The following is a 27,761-nucleotide window of genomic DNA, read 5'->3' on the forward strand; positions in this document are numbered from 1 at the left end:
CAGTCTCACAAATCATTCAAGCAATTCATCCACACATTTATTCATTCATTCATTCACACTACCCCTTCTCCCCATCTTATCTGCCCCTTCTATGTTCCCCCTTTTCACTATGTACCCCCTTCCCCACTTCTCAATATGTATCCCCTCTCCCCATTTCTCACTATCTAACCCCCCTCTGCCCCTTCTCACTGCCCCCTCCCTCACCTTACTTACCTTGTTGCCGGAGCAAGCAGCAACTGCGACCGGGCCCACGGCAGGGCTGGATTGACTTAGGGGCTGATGGAGCTGCAGCTCCAGGCCCCTACCTTAAAATAGGCCCAGTCAGGACTGGGCCTATGCAGCCGCATTAACGCAGAGCCCCTTAAGCCTGCCGCAACATCATACAGCATTAATAGCTTCCACAGAATAGCAGGTCGCCATGGCAATCGGTGGTCACTCTGTGCTTAAAAATATGCGACCGGGTCCGCCACTCTAAGGGGCTGGGAAGCCCCCACCAGGGCCGGCCTTAGGGGTCTGCGGCCGCACAGGGCTTAAATTAAAACATCGGGGTGGTTTTTTTTACTTTATTTAACATCCTCCATGTTAAATAAAGTTAACAAAAACTTTATTTAACATGGAGGATGTTAAATAAAGTAAAAAAAAAAAAACCCCGATGTTTTAACTTACACCCTGTGCGGCTGCACACCCGTAAGGCCGGCCCTGGTGGGGGCTTCCCGGCCTCCTAGAGTGGCGGACCCGGTCGCAGTTGCGGCGGGCTTAAGGGGCAGGTGCCACTTATGCCCTGCGTTAATGCGGCCGTAGAGGCCGCATAGGCCCTGTCAGTCCGGTCCTGACTGGGCCTATTTTAAGGTAGGAGCCTGGAGCTGCAGCTCCATCAGCCCCTAAGTCAATCCGGCCCTGCTGCGGCCCTGGCCTGGTTACACTAATTCTGCTCCCTTATTGTACAGATCTCACTTTTCATTGGATAAACCAAATACTACGTAGTTTTAATACAGTAATTTGATATTTTTTTTTGGTGTTATTTCCACCAAGATATTTTTCTGGTGAAATTTTCCTCTTTACTAGCTTCTTTCTTCCCTCTAGTGTGAATATGGATGTGATGAATGTATTTTACAATTAAACATCTACCTTATTTGTTTAATCTCTTACTTTGTTTTGTAAATAGTAAAAATGTAACTTCTAAATTTCATTTCGGTTCCTGAAGTTTTAGCTTGTTTTTATTTTATTAACATTTCTGTGATTACTATGTATGTGAACAAACAGTGTCTATTTCTAAAGAGCAAACTTGATACTTTTCAACCTCTAGTTGACCCATCAAATATGGATATAATGGAATTTCATGAAACACACTCTATTGTGTCTTGGCATCTTTATGAGACTCTTTATTATCGAATTCTCCTTTTAAAATAACTGTAGAAAAAAAGTCAATTATTACTTGGAACTCTTTCCAAGCTGTATTCAAAACTCACTAACACTTGATAACATGAGCATTGACTTACATTAACAAACCCACTGTGTTACCGAACTCCAACATTACTCCCTAAAGCGATATGAACCTTAGGACCTACAAGTGACCAACATCTGTGTGCCAGATTTAGATAATATATATTTTTAACAAAGGAACACTATACTGCAACATGCTTTTTTTAACAAAAAAAATCCAAAACTAATAGATTGAAATGTGTTGTAATTTATTGCTTATTTAAATTGAACTCACTAATTGCTACGTGGAATATTGGACTGAAGATATATACGTAAAGCATAGCACAACTGCAAATCGAGTTCACTGCTCTCATAAATTACATTGTAATATGTTTTGTTCCCAGTGCTGTATTTCCAGCTGTTTCTAATGGACCAGATAGATTGCCTTATTTCTGTTGTCACTAAGGAAATTACATTTTTTTTTGTACAGCAATGCACTGATGGATATGAGTGGGATCCCGTAAGGCAACAATGTAAAGGTAATACTACACGTGTGTTTGATTGCTTGTTTGTGTTTATTCAATAAATGTCTAAAGTCTACTTACACTATTCTTATCCCAGATATTGATGAATGCGAAATTGTGCTAGATGCATGTAAAGGAGGGATGAAATGTGTTAACCACTTCGGAGGATATCTTTGTCTACCGAGAACTGCACAAATAGTGGTTAATAATGGGGAGGATGATACATCAGTCTCACAACCAGGATCACAACAACCTAATAATCCATCAACCTTTGTTGAGCCAGTCAACACACCCGAAGTGCAGCAGCCCGTGGTGGTTCCAAATCCATCTCAACGAATGCAGTGTCCAGGAGGATATGAACTCAACGCACAAAATATGTGCCAAGGTAAGGACATATATTTCAGGCCAATGTTACATAGTTACATACAGAGCCGGTCCAAGACATAATGCCGCCTGGGACGAAGTTTAAAATGCTGGGTAAGCGAAAACCACTCGGCGCCCCTCTCTCTCCTCCGCTTACAAAAAAATAAAAATAAGGCGCTTGGGGCGGCAAAGTGCCGCCTCTTCAAAAGTGCCGCCTGGGGCAATTGCCCCAATCTGCTCCATGGTAGGGCTGGCCCTGGTTACATGGTTACATAGTGACCTGAGCGGTCTCTCTATAGCAGATCCCCATCCTTCAGTGGATGTGATCGCTTCTGCAGTCACATGCACGGATACCGTGTAAGCACTGTCTTTGTCTTTGTTCTGTACTGCTCTCATTCTCACTGTGATTGTAGGCTGGAGAGAGACAGAGAACAGTAAGAAAAGAGTGTTTCCCTGGGTCCCAAGCCTCAGGTGTTTTAAAAATATGTATATATTTTTTATTTAATCTTTTTTTAACTTGACCCTAAGGGGTTAAATTTTCCCTTACTATATTGGCATCGCGTGTACAAATTAAGGAATAACTACGTAGCTAGATAGAAAGATGCTAGACTATATTTGAAGTACCCAACGTATGTTTTGCTGACATGATATCAGCTTCAGGAGTATATAGAATCATACATAGAGTCAGCACTTTCATATAAAAGCTTCCACTAGGTTATTGATTGCATGCAGTTTCGGGGGGTTTGTTTCTTCCACAAGGTCGCTGATTGGGCACAGGTCTCGCGATCGATAATCATAACTGTACCATGGATCAGGTTCAGGCATGGCACTTTTTTGTATATTAGAAAACTTAAAACAAATGAAAATTGCCAAATCAGTATATATTAACAAAAATAGTTTATACTAGCTTTATAACTGTGAATGAATGTGCTTTTAAAAAGCAAAAATTAATCCAGCTTTTTCTTGCATATATAAATATGTTTTAGCCCTAAAAAAATACCGTGTGAGTACAAAATATTAAAAAGAAGGAAATAATGGTTGCTCTGGTCCTGTAGTGCAAAATTGGCCTTGTCCTTAAGCGGTTTAAGACACAGACCTTAATAAGTCCTTGGTCTTGTATCAATTCAGGATATCCATATGTACACATCACAAATATTTCTGTTTATAATAGCTCCACACAAACACTGGAAATAAACTTGGAAATTAAACCCTACCTTCTTCCAGTACTTTCTGCTTCCATCATTTATATGTGGACCAGTCTTGACTGAACATGTATGGAAGCATATCACACAAGTGTTTTCATAGAGTACAGTATTTTAAAACTACAAATGATATTGTTCTAAAAAATATATCAAAATAAAACAGAATATTAGTTGCTTTTTTCACACTTCATGGTAGTATTTTTTTGTGTGTGTGAATGTCTAAAGTTGGTAAGTAGTGTATAACATAAGAATTAGGACTTACTGAGACAAAATGTGAATAATATTCTACATAGTTTACATAATATTTCGTACATATGTACACTCTGAAAGTTCGAGAGATACTAAGGAAGTTCAGCTAGAGATAGGTGGGATAAAGGGAGTTAGGAAGTGGGTGTTTATATTATATTTTGAAGGACCAAAGGCAAGGGGAAAGACTGATAAGCCATGGAAGGACATTCCAGAAGATGGGGGCAGCCCTTGAGATATCTTGTAAATGAGCATCAGATATGGGAATCAGAGCAGTGGACAAATGAATATCACTGGATGTGCATAGGGACTGGGTTGGAGTGTATCTGGAGATGAGTGAGGAGATGTAAGTATGGGAACTACTATGAAGAGCTTTGAAAGTGAGGAGTCAGGATTTAGAATTGACTCCTGAAGCATGCAGGCAACCAGTGAAAAGATTTACAGAGGGGAGAGGTGATGAGTAAGGAAGATAAGTCTGGCAGCAGCATTAATGATGGATAGTATGGGGGCAAGACAATAATGAGGGAGACCAGCCAAACCAAAGTTAAGATAACAATGGTCCACTAAAAGGAACACAAACCTTTGCAGCCTACACTCTCTACAAAGGCCATTCTGTGTTATATCATTTTACGCATTCCATTATCACTCTGTTCACTGTTAAAAGAGAGACTTTATATAAGCGAAAGCAGCACAACTTTCTATTTTAAGCATTGTACTTTAATACGTTTACTTGATAAAGGTGTTATGTATGTGGGGAAATAAACAGCATGCATGCGTGACAAGAACCACATTTGATGTTTATTTTATCATTAACTTAATCAAAACATTATGTGCACACTCTTGTAATTACTCACAGATGTATGACATTTTTCTTCCACTTCAGCGGCATTAAATTAGGTTTTATGAGCAACGTGATGTCGTGGGACTTATTTTAAAAATAATAGTTTACCCAAGGGAGCTATAATGATCCTACTGACATCATGCTGAACATTAAAGGGCCTTCTGTTTAGATGCGTTTGGCCTCTTTCTTCAGAATGCTGTATTTTATAAAAGTGATAATAGGACTGGTTTTATTCCAATTTTAGTCTTAAACCAATACATAAACAATTATTTGTACGAGTTCTCAAAACAGTGTACTTACATCCAGTTTCATTGGGGTGGGGGAGAACATTTTGTCATTTTTTGTTATTACACAATCACTGCAAAAGAAGGAAAAAAAAGTTGCTAAAATATTTTGTTACACTACATTATATTATATATAATACACATAATCAAGTCAGCTCGTTTTAAAGGAACAGTTATGTTTCTGAAATAAATAACTTTCCAGCTTTACAGCATCCGTCACATTCTGGCACACAGCAGTGAGGACAGCAGCCACGGACTTAGGGTGCTGCCCATGGGTCACGCGTAGAACAGTGCCCAAGGTAAATACTTAACTGACTGCCCTGTCAACACTCAACAAGGCCCTAGGCCATAGATGCCATCCCCCACACACCATCCAAACTACACTTCATTCATAGCCGCCATTTTGTGTCAGTACATTTCCGCCTTGCTCTCCCTGTATTATTGGTGAAAAAGCCCAATGTAAACGGTGTTTACTACCCTTCAAATACATACAGTTTAATTAGCTATTTTGTAAAAATAATATAAATAAGATTAAAAAAACTGATTAACATACCTGGGAACTTCTCGGCTCTGGCTACCCGGAGCCTTCGCTTACGGGACGCGGCCAGGACTGCACACTGACGTCAGCAGGCGGTCCCGCTGACGTCGGGTGGGTTCCCGCTGACAGCAGCGGGAAACACCCTCATTTAAAGCGGAAATGGGTGGGGAGCGGGGCGTGTCAAGACCCTGCTCCCGCGACCCAGAGAACCGGAGAAGCATCGGTCACCCGGCAATCTCCGGGTCAAACCTGGAGAGTTCCGGTATGCTGATTAAACAAATAATATTTTTCCATTACAGCAAATTACTAGGGATTTGTTTCAAGACACATGTGACACCGTTTATATCAAACTCTGCTTTTATAGGAAAACCATCTCAAGAAATTCAGAATTCTTTATTTATGCCATTTAACTTACTGGTTCTGAGGATACCTATATTTCCCAATGTTTGCGCCACAGAATAGACAACCACAGCATGTTTATGTTCATGCCTAGGAACTGTGTTCTCAAAGATAAAACAGGTTCATGCTAGTGGCCCTATACCCTCAGGTCAGGACACCTCTGTATTCAGATCATCCCAGCCCCTAGTGCAGCTGTCTCCTGTAGCTAAGTAACTCCTATACTCTAGCTTCCTTTACATGAAGCTTTCATACCTATGTTGTCTAACTTAGCCTTTATCCTATGTGTGATATAATTAACTAACTGAAAGGAATACAAGCCCTCTGGCAAAAGATAATACTTCCTTTGCTTTTTCTCCAGGCGCTGTTTTCTGACATTGCCTAAAACCTCTGTCAAACTTGTGTTGCAATCTTGCGTAATTTCATGTATTTTCATTACATTGCTGAATGCATGACTGAACTTGAGATTTTGTGTATTTGTAAAAAAAAAAATGAAGATAAATTCTGTTTTAGACATCTGCACTAAAAAAAAAGAAGAGGCAAAGGAAATACTGATTTCCTTTTCTTTTATTAAAAAGGAGAATATATGTTTCTAAATGGATCACTGCTGCATAACCAGTAAAATGTGTGCATCACTTTAACTTCTGATAAAACATCTCAGAAATAGGATAAAGAATGTAAGAATGTGTTAAAACTTAGTGTATTTAAATGAGCTGTGTCAATGACCTATTAAAGAAAAACTCTTTAACATACAGCACTGTGCAAAAGTTTTAGGCGAGCGTGAAAAAAAATACTGTGAAGTAAGAATACGTTAAATAATAGACAAACTGCTGTGTAGAAGGAATAAAACTGAGTGAGGAACAGCCAAACTTACTAACAAGGTGAGGTTGCTGAAGTTTAATCAAAAGTTATGCATCATGGCATAACTGACGACAGCAACAAGCCACTGGGTAGTTATACTGCATCAGCAAGGTCTCTTCCAGGCAAACATTTTGAGGCAGACAGAGGGTTCCAGATGTTTTGTCCAAGCTCCTTTGAAGAAGCATAAAGAACTGAGCAATGTTGAGCACCGTAGACACAGTGGTTAGCCGAGTTGGTTGGAAGATGTCCAGCAGTGCGATAAGCTCCGCATTGGAATAAAACATTGTGGCCCTAATACAGTCATTTGCTGTTTAGAGAAGTCTAGACAAAGTGGTCTTCATGGAAGACTTGTGGCCAAAAAAGCCTTTCCTCCAAAGGGGAAACAAGACCAAGGTTCAACTATTCATGAAAACCAGGGCCGGCCCTATAATGGGGCAGACTGGGGCAATTGCCCCAGGCGGCACTTTAGAAGGGGTGGCACTTTGCCGCCCCAAGTGCTTTTTTTTTGTTTGTTTTTTGAAGCGGAGGAGAGAGAGAGGGGCACCGAGTGGTTTTCGCTTACCCGCTCGGCGCCCCTCTCTCTCTCTCCTCTGCGGCGAGTCTCCCTGTTCGGTCCCGGTGCCGGCTTGTAATGCAGACCGCCGGAAGTGACGTCAATTTCCAGCGCTCAGCATTACAAGCCGGCACCGTGGCAGAGCAGGGAGACTCGCCGCAGGACTGTTTAAAGGTAAGTACCGGCGGGGGGGGGCGGCGTTTTAAACTTCGCCCCAGGCGGCGTTAAGTCTTCGGCCGGCCCTGATGAAAACACAGGAACTGAGGTGCAGAAAATGGTAGCAGGTGCCCTGTACTGATGAATCAAAATTTTAAATAGTTGGCTGTAGTAGAAGGCAGTTTGTTCATCGAAGGGCTGGAGATCGGTACAGGAATGAGTGTTTAGGTAATAGTGAAGCATGTTGGAGGTTGCTTGCAAGTTTAGGGCTGCATTTCTACAAATGAAGTTAGGGATTTGGTTAGAATTAATGATCTAGTCAATGTTGAGAAGTACAAGCAGATACTTAACTATCACACAATAGCATCAGGAAGGCCCCAGATTTATTCGACAGCATGACAACACCCCCAAACATACAACCAAAGTCATTAAGAACTGTCCACATGATAAAATGAAATGAAGTTTTAGGTTTAATAGGAGAAGATTGGTTTGTCTTGCTAAAGTACATTTTTTTCTAAATATCAAGCTGCATAGTACATTACTACTTTGTCCCTTACAGCAGTGATAAGAGTCCCATCAAGCATACCTACCGTGCTAATCTGCTAAACCCAAAGATTTTGTTATAGTCACGAGATGGGCAAAAACCTTCACCTACGTTCTAAAAATGGCAGAAAATTACATTTTCAATCCTTGCAGAATCTTATGCAGAAATATCAGGAAGCCGAGTTGGCATGCGCGTTGTGAAGTTACTAAGCAGAAACTCAATGTTCATGTTCTACTTCTGAAGGTCTATGCTTTATCTTGGGAGGTGTCACACAAAATTAGGAAAAGCAATTAACAAAAACTACCACTGGCATAAACGTTTGCTTTTCACCAGGGATCTAATAATAATTACTTTAAGCGGTAATTATTTTGTATTACTTTGTTACGTTAATAAATAACACTCAGATGAAGGTATAATGATGGTTATATCCTTTTATTACTCATATAACTGTGTTTTCTTGACTTCCCATAACTGTGTTTTCTTGACTTCCCTAACTCAATATAATTTGTCATTGTTTAATGTCAGCATTTGTAATATATTAGAAATATATTAGAAGTAGGATCAAAGAATGGTGTATCTATGCCAGTTATTCTTGCAACAGGATTGAGATCTTTTTTCGTCAACTTTAACTCTTAAGTATTTTGCAAAAATATGCTGCATGTGACTATAATTTACAATAATTACTCAATAACTCAGGCTTACAGGTTACCATACAAAGAGGTTAAATTTCCAATCATAGGATTTTACTTCTTTAAAAGCTTTATCTTGAATCCCCAATAAAAAGTTTATTTATAAATTCACCTTGGCAAAACCACAATGTTCTACTGTAACCATAGATTGCAGAATCCTTTAGCAGAGTTTTATGAAAAGGTCAGAATTGCTTTACTGTAGAGAAATTAAAATGTCGACATACAGTAGGTCAGTGTCACCTGACATCATTTAGGAAACCTTTAATAAACCCTTGAGCAGTTAGAAGTTAAGTATTGTTTTAGTGAAAAATAATTAAACCTGTAATCTATAACTTAACTACTGATTCTTGCAGACCTGTGTCATGTTGGGACACTGTCAAGCGCAACCTTTGTCTTTCAAATATTATGTAAATAATTCAACAATGCCCCTGAGGTACTTAACAAGGTGTTCAACAGGATCACACCTGTGCATCAAATGCTATGTTGCATTAACAGCAACAGTGCCATCTACTGTCATACAAGTATTCAGAATTACTCCTAACATTATGTCTTTAAACACAGCCATGACTGAATTGATCTTGACTCTTCCCTATTGTTCTATTGCCTGAACAAAAACAGCATTCCATGAGTTAAACTAATTGGACCGTAGGATAGGACTTTTTTGAGGGGGGTAATACTACAGCTGTTATGTGCATACCTGTCTCGTATCAAAGTATCTTTAAGCTAAGAAGACAGAACATGGCATGTATAACACGTGTAAAATATTGTTTCAAAGGCCTACAGACAGTGGAGAATCTAGGAACAATATATAGGGGGGAGGGCATAAGATACCACAGTCAAAACTGGGGGGGCACTAATAAGTTCCACCACTAAATCATGCCACTGAAAAACTAAATAAATATATATAAAGAAGATGCCAGAATACCAGAGTACTGTAGTATGCAATGATACCTTTTTTATTGGATTAACATAATCCTTAAAAGTCAATCTTTCAAAAGTTTTCCTCTCTTCTTCAGGAAAAAGAGAGGAAAACCGTTGAAAGCTTTTTGTTATAGTTTACAAATATGTGCAGAGACAGAACGACAGGCTCTCGCGATGCCTGGTTGTTATGAGCAGAGCTGTAGTTAGCTCCATCTGTGCCCCAGGCAAGAATGGAAAATTACCCCCTCCCCCCCATACACTGCCCTTTCACATGACTGCCCCCAAACAATGCCTTTACAAACACCTTTCCATAAACACACATATACACATACACTGCCCTTACACACGACTGCCTTTACACACACACACACTACACTGAACCTACACTGCTCTTACACACACCTGCCCATACACAAAGGTATATACACATTCACTGCCCTTACACCCCTTTCTCCCCATCTCTTACCTTTCTAATCTTCCATACTCCAACCCATCGTGGGAGTGCGAGGTCTGTCACCTCAGACCTCTGCTTTAGTGCTCCCTAATCGCTATGACCCCTCCCCTATAGATACGCAACTGTTTTAGGGGCTTTTTGGTGAATCCCATTGCTGGCAACAATATGATTCCTGGCATCAATGTGATTCACCACAGGGCCCCTAGAATGTGGGGGGGGGCAAAAGAGGAGGCAAGGAATAATCCAGCCCCCCTTGCCCCCTGTAGCAACACCTATGCCTTCAGATATCAAAATGATTGTACAAATACACAGAACACTGCTCTATAAAGTATTACAATGCAAAAGTAAATCACATACCTGTATTCATCCAAGACGTTCCATGGCATGAAACATTAGTATAGAAGGAACTGATACAGAGCTCAATGTTGCAAATTTCAAAGCCTCGCTTGCTTTCTATTGGAAAGGGGATCTGGTCGAGATAAGTGGGCTAGCCATTCAAGGGCAGGTTTAGCCGCACACTGGTGCTGCGCTAGCCCAAATTAGACTTGAAAGTGGTCAGAGGAAATACTTTTGTTTTTCTATTATTGTTATTTATTGTGTTATATAGCTCCAACATATTCCATGGCGCTGTACAATAGGTAGACAGGACATAACAATTTGACTTACAGAAACAACAGGTGAGGAGGGCCCTGCTCAAACGAGCTTACAATCTTGAAACATTATGACTGTGTTCTTTCTTATTTTCCCTGATCACACTTTATAATACATTGTCAACTACTGTTATGCAAGCATGGGCAAACGTAAAAGCAAAGTAAAGCACAATTATACAAAAATGCAAACTGGAAGATGTTCCATGGAAGCAGAATAAGGATATTTTTAGACTGGATGTCAAAATGTTCAAATATTTTATTTTTGGCAAACAAAATGATTGCTGGTATGCGAGCATCCTGTTGAATAATCTGAGTGCTTGTTTTCTAGAAAGCCAGAATTAGTTTGCATTTGGCATAAAGTGTATAAATAGACATCATTTTTAAGATGACCACCCCATTGTATGATATATAGATAGATAGATAGATAGATAGATAGATAGATAGATAGATAGATAGATAGATAGATAGATAACTAAGTAGACAGATAGATGCTCTTTTTTATGTAATGGCATTTACAGCTAAAAAATACAAATAGACCCTTATTCATGGACCAGTTCTATTGCACTTGATACTGCTGTATATTTAAGGTGATTTTAACTATGCATCTGATTCTTGGTAACAGCTATTACGATCTAAATGTAGAGGAAATTTATACTGCAGGGCCCTATCAGTAACTACTCGATCACATTAAACATTTTAATGATGAGAATTGCCAAGAACAACTGGAGAATCAAGTTAAGTTGTGCTCTTCAGGGACTCAATGGCTAGATTTTTAAGTCTTCTGTAAAATGTCTCATTCTCTTAAGTTCCACATAACATACATTATTTACTCCCAGAACATGCTGAGACTGTTCATCTCCTGATGATCTTTAGTGGCCATATTATGAAAAGTTTCTCCCAAGCTTCTAACTTCCATGACACATTGCTTCATTTATATACCTTCTCTGTGAACCGCGTGAATGAGTTGCTTCGATTGCTTTAACCCAGACACTTCTGCAGAACACATGCTAATATACTGCAGTAGTTTGTGTAAAACTAAAGTAATCAATATTCACAAAAATGCCCACTATTACAAACAAGTAGCAAAAGCAAATAGTGGGAACATTGCATTTGTTTCCATGGTGATTGCACAAAATTTAGCATTAGCACAACTATCGGATTCAAAACTGCCAATGCTGTTAGTTTTTATGGTTATATCTTTGGGCTTGTAGTGCCATTATAATTCCCCCCTAATGTGTCTTACACTTAAAGCTAAGTTCTAGATAACGTTAACAGATTGAGAGCTTCCATAATTAAGACTATTAATATTGGAGCTGACAGTTCTATATGACATTTTAATGTGCCTCGGGATTCTAGAACTTTGTCCAAAACAAGAAACTCTTGAAACTTCTTTATTAAAATTGTCATCTTTTCTTATACAGAAATCCCTTAGCAACATCTTAATGAATACATCTGAAAGACCTAAGTTGTGTGTCTCATTTAAAAGACAGTATTTGTTGTTATAAGCAATCTACCATTTAAATAGTAAATAGTTACAAATTACCCAAATTTCTACAATCCCACTAGGCCACTGATAAACTATGTCTTGTCATACGACACAAAATTAGATTCATTTCTGGCAGGAACATTATGTAAACAGCTAAGCTTGCACGCTGTCTCTGATCTTTAAGAAGACATGTCAATATGGCAGCTTGGTATGGATGACTATAGCTACAGTATGGGATAAATAGAGTTGAATTATGTAAATGTGACGTCATTGGTTATCATTCCTATAACAGAACATTTTGTCTTGCTTGCCTTTTTAATGCATTTTTTGTACTACTGCTGAAGCAGTTTATCCACCATACTGTAAGGTGAGATGAGATGAAACATCACCATCATCACCGAGCCTTAAGTAGGCCTCTTGGCACCTGGAGCAGGTTCAGAGGTCCCACCACCCACATAATTTCCATCCACTTCTGTAAACAGAAGGCGTACAAGGGGTATTGATGAGGGGCAGCTCAAATGTACCCATCACAGGTCTGACTATACAATATGAAGAACCAGCTCCAGGGAGTTTCTCCTAAAACAGGAGCCAAGTTAGCCCTTCATAGCGCTTACTTAAATTGGTTAGATTATCTCACAGATTACATTTTATATCATGCAAACTAATGTTAAAATTCACATAATTTAATCATTGATAGGCATTTATATATCATTTCAGGTGCTGCATACATCATTGTCTAGCATGCTCTACAAGACCTTTATGGTCTACAGAAGGTTGTATGTTAGATGTTACTACATCTATATTTTGTATTTCTTCTGTAAACAGATATAGATGAATGCATAGCAGGAACTCATAATTGCAGGTCAGATCAAGTATGCTCCAATCTTAGAGGGTCATTTACGTGTGTGTGCCCCAGTGGATACCAGAAGCGAGGAGAACAATGTATTGGTAAGTACGCTATTGCTCACAATCTCTTTAAATATCTTGCTTACAAATCCAAAATTTGCAAATGTTACGAGATGCGCGTGTGGCAAATGCTATAAAAACTAGGCGGACGATAATTTTTTCTTAAAATGAATTTTGTTGACATAAAAAAATATGAATTTGTGTGATTCTAGCAAATTACATATGACGGAGCTAAATGTGTAATGTGTATTGCAGAATAAAAGAGAAACAAATCCATAAAAAAGGAAAACTTTGTCTTAAGATATAAATGTCCTTGTAGTTCTATTTTTTTTCTTACATTTTATATCACTGATATATACATTTAGTTTAGTATTATTTTAAATAAATTTGCTTGTGAGGATTTGTATCATGTCTCAAAGAACTTTATAAAGACCTGGCTGCCAATATGACTGTCAAAAACATAAAGGAGATATTAACCTTGATGGAATAATCATGAGGCTTTCTTGAACATAAGAAACAAAAGAATACCATATAAGGTTCCAGTACTGGAACAAACGCCAAGGAAATGGCTCATATGGTCCAAATATTTCATCAAAATCTATATTTTTAAATGAATATTTATCTATAAAATTCTAAACATATCCTGCTTAGAAACACCCACATTTAAGATCAAAAGGGTTCTTTGAAATAATACAGAGAGAATGAGCTGGCAGGAAAAATCTGATCTATTCAGTGCTAGAAATGTTTTTGCAAGGTTGAATATCATTAACTTTGCCACCTAGCGAATAGTGGATTGGTATCTATGATAAATTCTATATTTAAGCTTTGCTGTTAATTGTCTGGATAGATCTAAAACAAAATGGTTCCTGGGATGTAACATTTTGTCTCCAAATAGCTGTGGTTTCACCAAAGCTGCCTTAGATCTCCTAGCATCAAAGACTGCGTAACGTTCAGCTCAACCCCTGAGCTGAAGATCTGATGGAAAACATGCAAAACAGCGATTGTGCCAATGTATAAATAATGTATAAATTATTTTGCAACATTTTTTAGAAAGCATCAGTCACATCAAAGGCACACAATGAGATCATAAAATGTGGCACACCTCATTGTGAGCCCGTACCGGCTTTGTCGTGAAGGGGTTAAACACTACACCAGAACTTGTTTTTACTTGTGACTTATGGTGCCTTTCTAAATCACCTCCAATACTATATGTTGTTATGCTTATGTTATACTTACGCTTAACATTCTTATTCTTCATATTGCAGATATAGACGAGTGTTCATTATCCTCATTTTGTCATCATCATTGTGTCAACACACTGGGTTCCTACTATTGTCAATGCAACCATGGCTTTCAGCTTGCAGTGAACAACTATAGCTGTGTAGGTAAGTAGACTAGTGTACTTAAAAAAAGATAATCCCTATCTGCTGTGTTGTAGTAGAAATTGTTAACTCAAACTACATTTAATCAACATAAACTCCAGGGACATACATAGATTACAATTGTATCTTCAGAAGAACATTTGCAGTATGCAATTGGATCAAAATGTCAAAGAATAATAAACCTATTAAATGTATGTTTCAGATATAGATGAATGTAACACCAGCAGTCCATGTGCGCAGGAATGCTACAATACGATCGGGACGTATTTCTGCCGATGTAGTCTGGGATATGAACTGAGCAGGGACAGAGTGAATTGTGAAGGTAATTACGAATCATTGGGGTTGTGCTATATTTATACTGAACCATTTACAGCCAATATATATATATATATATATATATATATCGTGCAAAGCAGTGTTGTGTTTTCTCAAATCAGCTCTTTATTTCTGCATTCTGTAATTATTAACTTTCTGAAGCATTTTTCTGCTCCCACATTCCAATATATATATCTGCCACTCCTCTTCATACTTCACAACCCGCAATTTTTTGTTTCAGGTGCCTTAGTTCACCAAGGCTGAATGCCAGGTTTGCAGTCCAAGTCAATATTTATTGATTCACAGTTGACTTTTATTGTCATGAAAACTAATTTTCATCAAGTCGACTCAAGTCAAGTTATTGAGGAAATGTAAAACGAAATAATTAAATAAATAATTGGAGGTCCTCTTGATGCCCAATAAACCAAGAGTGTTACAAATAAACTCATTGGGGTGGACATGGGGGAGCTGAGGGATGTGGTATTTAAAAATTATAAATCATCCCTTGGGAGATTTGTGCCCACCTTCATGGGGGATTAGGCTATAAACAGACACATGGTCAAGGTCTCAAGAGATCCAAATGATTTTTTTTATTGAAACTATAATGCAATTTACAGAAAATGAAATCCTAAAAACCAAAAGGAGAGCCAAAGAATATGTAAACATAATAATAAATAACATATAAACTTTTGGTTTACCCGGTTGTCACTACCTGCACAATGACCATCCTAACATCATTTTAAGTGTTTAGTGAATAGAGTCCATTGTATATATATGTCAAGTTGGGTGTTGTCCGAGTCTGGATGTTTCAGTTCCTGATTTTTGAGAAGAGTCATGTGTGGGTGGAAGGTGAAGACACTGATGTTTGTTAGGTCAGTGGGATCGGGTCTTGTCTTAGGTTGCGTGTTGGAATGTGCATTTAAGTCGCACACGTGTTTGGATGGGGAGTGAGTTAATGTATGGTAGTTAGGTGCAGAAGAAAGATGCGGTGGCAGTTTTTTTTGTACATTGTGCCATTAACCATGATATGCAGAAGAGGTGGGATCATTTGAATTGGAAAAGTGGAAGAGGTGGTGGTGTGGTTTCTATCCAGTGGTGGAGTATAGGTTTTAGGGTGACTGCTGTTAGGATTCTTTGTAGCTTGGTGTTTCTGGGTTATGAGCAAGTGATGCCGAGAATGGCAAGTACGCTTTTGAAGCTGCCATTAGTAATGTTTGTTTTTAATGATATATGTAATTATGTACCAAACTAGCCTACACTGGCTACTGGGCACACCAGTCAAATGTCCAGTGGGACAGTGCATCCCACCGGTTGTATGGTAAAAGTTTACCATACAACTGAAGGCAATGAAGGGGTACCAGGGCCAATTTAACGTGCTTGTCCAGTACTGTTACAAGCACACACAAGGTTTTTGTTATCATATTACCATTTTTTTTTTTGCTCTATTATATATATTGTACTGTAACTGAGTACCAAATTCACACAAACATATTGATGTTCTGTTGAAATGGGGGCATGGCCATGAAAATAGCCTTTAAATGTCTCCTTATTCGTGATTGCCAAATAATTCTATTTGCACTTTTCTCCTAACCAAACTGAAAGCACATTTCAGAAAAGCCTTTGCATGTCTGAAAACCTTTACAAAAGGTACGGCAAACAGCGGAGCTACTGCAAACATGACATGCTATAGACTGATTGCCGATGACTTTTATTTTACAGAGTGTAGACCTTTTCGCAAACACGAAAAGAGTCATTTTGGCAGGGTGAAAATATGTTTCTTGCTGTGTAAATATTTTTACATTTTAAACAAATGCTGTTGAATCACACTTATTAAATGCTGAACTGTAGAGACATTTCTGTTTGTACAGCATCTGTTTGGGAATAAACAAAAGCTGATTTATAGATAAACAAATATTTCTCGGGTTTATCTTTATTGCCTAAGATATCAAACGTGACATTTAAAAATGTCTCAAAACAATCATGATGGTAAGGAAATAATCATCACCATCATGTCTCTAACAACATACCAAAAATATTTGTCATTATGTTTTGTTTTTAATTGTAAATCCTCTAACTTTTTTTATATCGCAAAACATCAAAAAAGTAGTCCTCTTGGGTACTTAATGATGAGTGTTAAGTCTTAACATTTATTCCAATTATTAAAAAATGTATATCATGTACTAAAAGAGATCCCAGCAGCCTTACAATTTCATAAACCGTGATGCTTAATTTACTGGAATTAGCAATGGACCACTTTAGCGCAAGAGCTTAGTTTTCATTTGTATGGCTTTTGTAAATGCTATTTCCTGATACATTGTACTGTTTTTTCGATTCCATTATTTTCTAGTGTTAGACATTCACACTGTACCAATTAGGCTAGGTTTCCACTTGGGTTTTTGTCCTGCGTTTTGGCGTTTTTTCTGGAGCTTTTTCTGGCGTTTTAGCCTTTCTGTGGAAATTGCTTTTTTTTTACCTTAGGCAGTTTTTCCAACCTTTACACGTTAGAATTTTCACCTGGCTAAAAGGGATTAGGATAAATGGCAAGTATCTGCCCCCTCCTGATGTCATTTCCTTGGTAGAGTTCTAGTTAAACACGCCCCGGCAGACCCTTTAGTCTCTTTTCTGTGGTTTGTAAGGCATGCTTTATTCCGAATGTCTGCTCCTCTAAGATTGGCCCCAAATGATGGTGCAAATTGTTTGCTGTTGCTTTTGGCACGCAGGATCCAGTTGGGTATGTTTGTTTGTAATGGCATGTTTGTTCCAAATGGTGTAAAATTCAATATGAACTTTGTTTTGTGTGAAACTGTTTGTTTCCAGCCTATTTCTCGTAGGACACACAGATACTGGGTCCATCCTCTGCATTGTAACTGTGGAAAAAACACCATAAAAAACGCCAAGGCAAAACCCACATGGCTTTTTCATGGCGTTTTTTCTCTCCCATAGACTTCTATTGGAGAAAAACGCCAAGATTTCCTTGCAAAAAACGCGTCAACATGCTGCGATTTTGAAAAACTGCCACAGAGCCCAAAAAAGCAGAAAAACGCCAAAGAGGACTGAAAAAACGGCAAACAGAAAAACGCCAAGTGGATAAAAAGAAAACCCAAGTGGAAACCTAGCCTCAATCTTATGCTTTCATATTTTATTCTTCTAACATGCTACCATGCTGCCATTTGACCATCACATGTAACACATGACTTTGTACCGTGCAGCAAAATTATTATATTATAGGTCAATTACGGAAACAATGTACCAACATGTCCTTAGTAAGTGGACCTTTCCCTGGAATGCTACTTACCCTCCTACATGTTATTTATAGGGGGTTTTGTTAAAGTGTACTTATCATGGAAATGTATGGTTTTACGTTATATAAAGAAGTTCCATATGTATTGTGCTAGCAAAATGTTTGGCCAACAATATAGAAGAACATTCAAAGTTTAACTTATTAACAATGCAGTTCCGTTGAGATGCATCCCACACCATACCGTGTGTGTCGCTCATACAAGGGCAGTCTTTTGTAGAGACCCAAGTCATATATGAATTTGGGGGGATATTTTTTATCCACAAAAAGTTAATAGAACACAAAGCAACACAAACATTTTGTTTATTTTAATGCATTATAATTCCTGTGTTATACTTCATCCTCTTTACTGAGGCACATATATGAGGACAGGCTAGGCATCTGTTTGCTCCGTCTGGATAAGGAAACTTGGGTTCCCCAGCCTTGGCTCCCTAGAGCTCTCCTTCTTCTAAGCAAGGGACCTGTAAGAAGGTGAAGCTAATGATGAATAGAGACAGGGCTAGCCACACTTGGGGTGAGGCTAGCCATGTGTGGGGTGCAGCTACCCCAAATATTGGTTGAAGGAGTAGGAGGGCAAGTGGGCAGGGATTAGGAGTAGCCAAGCGCCATTCCCCTGCTCGGAGAAAGTGGCAAATGACACAGAGACCTAGACATGCATTGCTTCACGCAGAACCTCATGGTCAAACCCAGAGAAGAAAGCTTCAATCATGGATACATTCTCTATGGATCTGGCTGGCATAATCTAGATTGGTTTGCCTCCTGATCTAGAACTTGTGATTGATTTTCAGAGGTCCAGCCCATTTTAAAATGTCCCATTTGTATTTCTGTTTATAATATTGACAAATACTTATTGGTAAGTAAAGATTTTAGAAAGCATTTAATGAATGTTATTTAATGTTTAATCTCTTGGCCTCCCCATCTGTCATGCAATTATGGGGATAAATAATATGTCTCAATTAAAGTCTTTGGATGCGGCATTTTTTTGTGATTCCTGATGGTATTGTTCAGTAGCCGCAGGTTTGTTGTTTTAGCTGATGAATAACACACAGGAGAATTGATTCTGTAAATTAACTAAAGAGCTTTGCTTCTAATTTTGAAAGAGATCCTTTTCAACCACCTGCAGAAAACAAGAACATCAACGCACATGTATTTTCCATGTTTTACTTGTAAGTGTCTTGTTTAACAGATATAGATGAGTGCAGAACCTCAAGCTATCTGTGCCAATACCAATGTGTTAATGAACCAGGAAGATTCGCCTGCGTATGCCCGGAGGGATATCAACTTGTGGGAACTCGATCTTGTCAGGGTAGGTATAAATCATCCAATCTTTTCTTTTTTAGAATGTAATAATACTAAGGTTTAGTCTACCATTAAACACAGTAATGAAATACTCTCTCTCTCTGTCTACATATATATATATTGGTATATATAATACATTATTATCATTATGGTGTACTATTCCACCTATGTTTCCGTACATTATTATATATTTTAATGGTGTGTTAAGTTGTGAATTTGGGTTTCCAAATAAGAAGAAAAGTACGATTAAAAGATTTGCACAGCCTGGGACACAATAATTATGCTTCGTTTAGGAACGTCCTAAAAGACACAAATGAGATATCTAACCAGAGCTAGATGAGATTGCTAAAAGTTGTAGTCTTTTAATGACTAACCTTATATAGAATGTGCCAGTGTTTTAACCCCTTAAGGACAATGCATGAAAACAATGCTTTGTCATTAAGGGGTTAATAAAATCGTTTGGGGTTTTTTTTGTATTTGAAATGTAAACAGATATCAACGAATGTGAAAGTAACACACATGACTGCGGAGAAGACACAGTGTGCTGGAATTACTACGGTGGATTCCGATGTTACCCAAGAAATCCTTGCCAGGAGCCTTATGTTCTGATGTCTGAGAAGTAAGTATCAGAAGGGTTGATAAGGAGACTTCTTGATCACACTATGACTTCTTGATCACACTATGGCTCCTTTGTACTACCGGTAACAAACATTGCATGTTCCAAGACTGTTAAAAATACTCAACCAAGATAAATAGCCAGCTATGTATTAAAGCTACTTCCTCGCAATAAGGAAAACTCTTTGGTGCAATTCAACATTTATATTTAATGGCTCGGCAGATTCAAGAAAACACATTTTGTGTGAGATGTCTTTTTGCCAAGTCTGCACTCACAGCGATGGCCCTGGCAGTCACACTGCAGAAAATCCACCTGCTTGAGAATACTTTCCACAAATATGTCTTTATATATATATATATTTTACAATTAACTAATCTGTGGAACCAATGTTGTTGCCATATGATAAAACTATACTATACAAAATATCATATTCTGCATGCCTTTAACTGCATTAAACTTTTAATACTAACTTTGATTTGTTATGAGCATTTTTATTATTTTGGGTCCTTTTGTGGGCCATCAACTACAATAGAAAATATAGTGTTGTTTGCTCTATTTCCAGTCGCTGTGTTTGCCCAGGGGCAAATCCTCTTTGTCGGGATCAGCCATACAGTATTGTACATAAATATATGAGCATCAGGTCTAACAGGGCAGTACCTTCTGACATATTCCAAATTCAGGCCACCATGATCTATGCCAATACAATCAACACATTTAGGATTAAATCTGGAAATGAAAATGGAGATTTCTACTTGCGGGTGAGTACATCTCTCATTTTTTAAATAAAAGTTAACTGACTTTTATTACCTAGTATATATAACTAGGGTATATCCTCATCTTTAAAATTATACAAACCGTTTTTTTCTTTGCTCCTCCATTTCCCTCTTTTTTTGTCTCTTCCATTTTTTCTCACAATATTCTCCTCTCCCTTTCTTCCTCTCTCCCCCCCATGTTCTGCGCTTCTCTACCCTCTTTTTTTCTTTCTCTCTCTCCTTCTCCTTTTTTCTTTCCCTCACTTTCTTTCATTTTTCCTTCTCTCCCTGTTTTCCCCTTTTCTGTCATTTTTCTTCTCTTTCAATCCCATTTCTTTTCTCAATAATTTCTTCTTTCTTCTCCTGACTTCTCCTGACTGTTCAGGATGCATGAGAGGAGTATATGTGGAGGAAAGATGTTCTATCAGGCTCTTTTTTCTATAATAATGCACAAACTGTGTCTCTAGAGTGAAAGATTATTTCTTGTTTTTTTTTTTTTTCAGCAAACAAGTGGAGTAAGTGCCATGCTTGTCCTGATAAAACCCTTAACTGGACCCAGAGAACATTTTGTCGACCTGGAAATGGTGACTGTCAATAATCTCATGAATTACCGCTCAAGTTCAATACTTCGATTAACAATAATAGTCGGCCCGTACCAATTTTAGCAGTTCTGCTTAATAACCCAACACTGGAACAAAATAATATCATCAGCAGTACATTACTTTTATTTATAGATCTTCTTTGTTTAAAACATGTTAGATATGTACTCTAGACACACTGAAGATCTATGGTATTTCATACAGTAGATCCTGAATATTTCCATTTTTAGTTTTTAACTTTGTAAATTCAATTATGCTGATACTTCTCACATTAACAGTAACTATAACCGGACATTTTTGTTTATATTGTGTAAATATCCTGCAGTTACTATGGATTTATATGTGTTTCTGTTGTTTATGGTACATTTAATTTTCTTGCGAAATGATTTACCAAACAGATTTTTGCATTGGTGAAATGATCACTGGGGCCATTTAACTAAATGTTCTGAAACATTTGGTTGCTTTCTACTTCACATTCACACCTAGTATGTGGATAACCCATATGTGGATGCTCCCTAAAGAACAGATCTAACAATCTGGTTGTTTGTTAATTAGATAAATCTTTATATAATGGATAGATTTTGAGGGTTCTTCCATTTTACTGTTTTTTGGGTTGTGGTTACACTGGTCTAGATTTTTATATCATGAACCAAAAAGGCAATCAAGTAAAATAAACTTATGTCAAGATTGGTCTAAAGATGGAGCTCTTCATTTGATACTTGCAAATAAAGACAAAAAAAGACAAAAAGTATATCACTTTTGGGTTTCTAACCCACTGTTACATGGCCTCCCCTGTTTACTAATATTAACATGAGGAGCATTTCAAAAAAAATCTTAATGACCTTCATAATGCGTGGACTTCTCCTAATGCGAAGCTAGTTTATAGATATCCAACTTATAACACCTTGATATACCTCTATCCATATCGCTACATGTTGCAATGTCTTGTGCCATTTCCATTGAATTTAATTTGTTGTCATTATTTCTTAACCCCTTAATGACAAAGCCCGTACATGTACGGACTCAAAATGCATTGTTTTCAATGGGTTTAGGGACCGCCCGTTGTCCTTAAGGGGTTAAAATTGTCACCACTGTTTACAATTAGAAAATACATTATTATTCCTGTCACTGTACACTTACCCTACAAAGCTTGTTCTCATGTAAGGACATCAATATGAACTCGGGTTACAAATGTCAGGATGTAACAATGTCGATATGTCAAAGACCATTGGTTACATGCATGCTGTGATCTGATTCCAATATATATCCATCTTGTTAAGGCATTATTTTAAAAAAAAAAACATACTAATGCCTTAATCAAAGCACACAGATGGTGAATTTTCACAAAAATGTGAACTAGAAGTAGAATATTTTGATATTTGGTGTACTTAATGCTTAAATGGTATATAGGAAATGTGCCTTTGGAAAACCAAATGATTTGGAGATTTAGAAAGTCTATTTATTGAGCATAATGTTTATTACGACAATTATATTTTGTGTCCAGTGCTAAAAACATTTTTTTTAATTGAAAAATAACATTTATTTTCCAATAAAACAAAATTTATTTTTCAATTTGCTATGTTTCACGCAACCTATTTACTATAGCTAGATAAGCCAGCGTGTACTTGTGGACAGCGTGGATTTTAAAGGAGAGCAAGCCAGCTTGGATAAGGAGAAATAAGCCAGCTAGGATGCCATCTCCCTTGTGGCAATTTGATTCTCCTCTTACCAGTGAGCAAGTCCAACTTGGGCTGTACATGGCCTTTATTATTTACATGGTTAAATGTGCCTTTAAATTAGAAACATGTGAGACATAAATGGAAAAATGATCACAATAGACCAAAGTCATACTAAAACAAAATGCCTGATGTTTTGGTAGAAATGAATTTGTGCCACTAGTGACTCTTTCATGATACCCTGTTTCCAAGGGCATAAAACATAGCTGCAGGAGAGCTTAGCTGGTGGACCTCTTGCCTCAGTATTCTTTTGTTACACTACTGGTAAGCGTGAATAAGCATCATACTTTGTGTGTATTACATCATCATTATACCAATACAATATAAATATACACTATTTCACTTGATACTGAAAATAGCTAAAATGTACTGATCTAAATGGAGAGAATTAGTAAATACATTTATTTTTATAATAAACAGATATGTTTATCTTGTAACTGCACCGCAATATTATATAATTATACTTTTTGATGCATTTTACATATTAGGTTGGTTCATCTCAATTTGTAATCATTGACAATATATTACGTTTTTTCTAGTTACATTATGTATTGTATTATAAACCATGTGTTTTTCCTGAATCAAAGCTTATTTCATTATTTTGTATTTTGTGTACTGGGTGGGCATTGTGAAAATTGTTTTTACTCCAATGTACAAAGTTTTTGTTAAAATAAATGGAAAACTAACACCTAAAGCATATTGTCCATCTTCTATGAAATGCTTTCACAAAATTGTTTCTGGTTATCTTTTTTTATTATTTTGTTGCTCGCTGTGTTTTTTTTAAAGTAAATGATGTAATATGAAAAATTCGATTCTACCTTTTACTGTGACTTGAAACATGTAGATAAACTAAGAAAAAAAAACAACCAGTTACATAAATTTGAAATTTGTATTTTTCCAGGTATTAATCAGGATATAAAAGTCATATATTATTTCAGTTATGGCAATAAGTCAGAACTGGGAGTTTTTGTTAAAGCATGGTTCTTCTTTTCCATATTTGATGCACCCACACAAATGGGACATAGTTTTGTTCAGGACAAGTAGGCATACCTGGGATCTTTCCGACTCCAGCTACCTGCAATACCCCCTTGTGGGATGCGGATAGGAGGTCCTGCTGATGGTGGTCGGTGGTCCCACTGACATCACGGAACACACGCTTGTTGATGGGGATGAGTGGGCAAGGAGTTGAGGGTGTCACAACGCAACTCCCATTGATCCAGATAGTTGATCTATATATGTAGTACATGATATGTATTTATTATTCGGGTGATCACTATGTTACATGTGGTATTTAGTTAAGCTCTATGATATTTAGTCTTGAGCCAGCCTGGGTGTATTTCAGTGCTTAACAGCGCTAAAACACTTACCTATTTGTATTGCGGGGGACGCCTAAGGCCGTCCTCGTTTGTGAAACATGCTAACGTTTCCACTTTTCCACTGACTTCTCTTCATCATGCTGTTCTCTGTAATGTGTTCTGTGTGTTATTGTGTCATTGCATAGAACTTGTCATACAATTTAATTCACAAGATCATAACAACTTTCCAATGAAGACTTTCTTGTTTTTAAAGTCAAACTCACAAGAGTGTTAAATTACATTAATAGTTCATCAAAACAAGACAAAGTGTCGAAATTTGGAGGAGGAAAAATAACAACATGAGGAATGTGACTACTTTTTATTTTCCATGCCTTTCAGAACCACAGGTTTTTCAAATCTATTATCCTGGATTTGTTCCACAAATATGTTTAGAGTTTCCTGTTTATTTTGACTTTGACTATAACCTCGTTTTATTTCTCTGTCCAGTGTGATGTTTGAGTTTACCTTAGTCAGCATTAACAGAGATCTGAGGAAACTTAAATGCTGTTTTGTTGTTGCATTTCTACATGAGAAAAAAAGTAAAATAGAACCAAGAGTCCCATTCCTGTCATTATTTAAAGGGACACAAAATGGATGAACTACTGCAAGTATCTGAGGGCAGACACCAACTAAACTGGGAGTTTGCAGATGAGTCAAAATTACCTCATACCAGGTTTCTATCCTTCTCCAGGTTAGTTTATTCTCTCTTTGGGAAGAAAGCAGTATATGGTCATATGCCTCTTTCCTGCCCACTAAAGGCTTTTGGGGGGGCTAAATCCATCCCTAGTGTGGCTAGTGTCCCCCTACCTTGTCACTTTGCCAGAAGGGTTGGTAGAAGGCTGTACCCTGGGAGTTTAAAGATAAAATAAAACATTTTTAACAACCTCATTTAATTTTCATCAATACATATAATACCCTAACCTTGGAGTTTGTTGGGAGTTTTTACAGTAACTAAATCCTATTCGCACCTTTTACCTGTTTGCATTTTCCTTGGTACAGAAGGCTTATTCTACATTGATCCAATAAAAACCATCACCTTTAAGTGATCAGTCTTTGATTAAAGACTCAACTTACTCTTGGGCTACTATAGCTCCATAAAATCATACATGCATACAGGAAGTACAGAGAAATCTACAATTATTCACACCAAGGCGCAAGTTGTGTATACGTGTGCAACATATAATAATGTATCCACTAGAGTAGATAATACACATAGAACAGTGTGTCCACCTCAAGATCCCTGGATGAGATGTGGTTCTTAGTTGTTTTTCTGAGGCTCCACCCTCATAGGTTCATTGATTTTGGTTAACCAACTTTATAGTAAGAATTCCCTTCATAGCCTAGAGTTCTGAATAAACAATTGGTCACCTCATTAAAATGTTGGCCACCAGTCACACAGAGCTAGGGATGCCACCTATCACGGCACCATTTCCTGGACATTCAGATATTGCGTCTAGTGGTGTAGTCAGTGGTGTAATCATGGGCATGGTTTAACAAGTTTCACCTTGATAAGGGCGTTTGTTCATGCCGAAACTGGTCTGTGTTTCCATTAATGAAGAAGAGAACTGTTTTTGATCAATATCCTGACTGAGTCTTCTGCTTTTCTTCATATCCATTATTGAGGGCGATACATTTGTATCCAGTGAGTACCCACTCCTTTGTTTTCCCTGTCTCTCTCATTGAGAGCTTTTTGAACACGGTGTAACAAATGACAGCAAAAAGTTTAGTTTAGCAGAGCAAAAGTTGAGGTAATAGAGAGCAGACACAAGAAAGAAGACAGATAAGAGGAGCAAAAGGAAAGAAGAAGAGAGAGAAGAAAAGTCTGCAACCAACTGCGAGGGGTAAAATTTGGACTGCCCAGGAAATGCATCAGTTAGTCACCCTCTTCTTTCTACAAAATACACACTGGCAGGACTATGGGTCGCATACTCAGTATGCAAATCTCCAGCATATGCACACCTTGATACTAGAGCTTAACCTTCCTCACACATTTCCCAGGACATAATTGGGTAAATCCTGTACATGGCATGATACAATGTTTTTTTAGTGGGACTCTGTAAAACCAAGATATGTGGCAACACAGAGCAAAAACAAACCTATTGATTCAACGTAGGATATATTTCATTTATATGGAATTTATAATTTTGTTGATACAGTTTAACTACACTATTTGAAATTTCTGTTAGCACCATAGCAAGACAAACCATGTTTCTCAACCTACCTTATAGTTGGTGGTGGTAGGTACCCAGGGGCTGGATTTGCATTGCAAGCACTACAAAGATAGTAATGTGGAAGAAGCGAGGTGTGACTTTTTCACATTAATCGTATTACTATAGCAACCAACAGAAAAGCACAGGCAATGCAACATCTCATCATCATAGTCACTTATATTATCTAACCATCAAATACTACCCCGTATTTTATAATTAAAAAATGAAAAAAAAAGCCATGGCAAAGTAAAAAAACAAAAAATGAAAGACCAGAAACACAAAATGCCAAAATATGGAAACTTAGCTCCTTCCCCTGCTTGCAAGGCACCATGAAAAGGGGTAGTCTAGACACATGCCTGGTCTAGCAGGCTAATGTGCCAATGGCATGGAAAGGATGTTGCTGGGTTCAATTCTAACAAAAACATCAGGGAAAAATGCACTGGAATTTTGTACTGAAATGTGTAGTTCCAAAGCACATGCCTACTGACTCAGAGCTGTTGACTGACAGATGTGACATCGACTTAATTTCACAATGAAACACTGCTCAGATTCCACCGATCATTAAAGAAAAACAGTAAAAATGCTAGATTCCAGTTTTGATGAACATCAAAAGTTCCGAGGTCATCTTTCTGCTTCCCCCTGTCTCCTTCACTCTCTCTGTCTCTGAGCAGTTGCTATGGATGCACAAATCTTACAAAACGCATAGCAACAAAGCTGCAGAAATATCATTTCTAAGCCCAGAAATAATAAAATGCAAATATTTACAAAAGAAACCTAACACTCAGGACAAATATTTTGCAAAGTGGACATGTTCCAATTAAATGGGAACAATATTGCAGTGGGTGTAAACAGCAACAGACCCTGTTCACAATAACTTTATTTCCTTATGCATATTTACTGCATATTGTATAATACATGAGATAAATCAATAAATCTATATGTGGTCAACCTAAATGTCCTGTCCTAGCAGTGTACTGCTTGTTGATGGCTAAATGCTTAAGTTTTAGGGACCAAATACATATATGGTCAGGCAAAATTGGACAATATCAAGTGTTATAAAACTCTAAACATGCTTTTGATATTCAAGGAGGACAAAATGCATCCCTCTTTTGGTCCCAAACCACTGTGTCGCTTTTCCCTACCCTGATGTCAGAATGTTTGCT

General features: G+C 37.6%; 1 protein-coding gene across 2 annotated transcripts in view; it reads left to right on the forward strand.

Moving 5' to 3' along the window:
* Positions 1-22,037, forward strand: part of EFEMP1 (EGF containing fibulin extracellular matrix protein 1) — a 31,790-nt gene extending 9,753 nt beyond the window's left edge. The window contains exons 3-11 of one of the 2 annotated variants that reach the window (XM_053460731.1): positions 1,913-1,961; positions 2,044-2,331; positions 12,956-13,078; positions 14,302-14,421; positions 14,621-14,740; positions 19,218-19,337; positions 19,823-19,949; positions 20,488-20,704; positions 21,202-22,037. In XM_053460731.1, the coding sequence (XP_053316706.1) occupies positions 1,913-1,961; positions 2,044-2,331; positions 12,956-13,078; positions 14,302-14,421; positions 14,621-14,740; positions 19,218-19,337; positions 19,823-19,949; positions 20,488-20,704; positions 21,202-21,363 (1,326 nt within the window). In that variant the 3' untranslated portion in view covers positions 21,364-22,037. The remainder of the gene's footprint in view (positions 1-1,912; positions 1,962-2,043; positions 2,332-12,955; positions 13,079-14,301; positions 14,422-14,620; positions 14,741-19,217; positions 19,338-19,822; positions 19,950-20,487; positions 20,705-21,201) is intronic. The other variant, XM_053460733.1, reaches the window with a different exon arrangement.
* Positions 22,038-27,761: the final 5,724 nt, after the last annotated feature.

Source organism: Spea bombifrons, chromosome 3 (genome assembly GCF_027358695.1).
Source record: "Spea bombifrons isolate aSpeBom1 chromosome 3, aSpeBom1.2.pri, whole genome shotgun sequence".
Lineage (NCBI taxonomy): Eukaryota > Metazoa > Chordata > Amphibia > Anura > Pelobatidae > Spea > Spea bombifrons.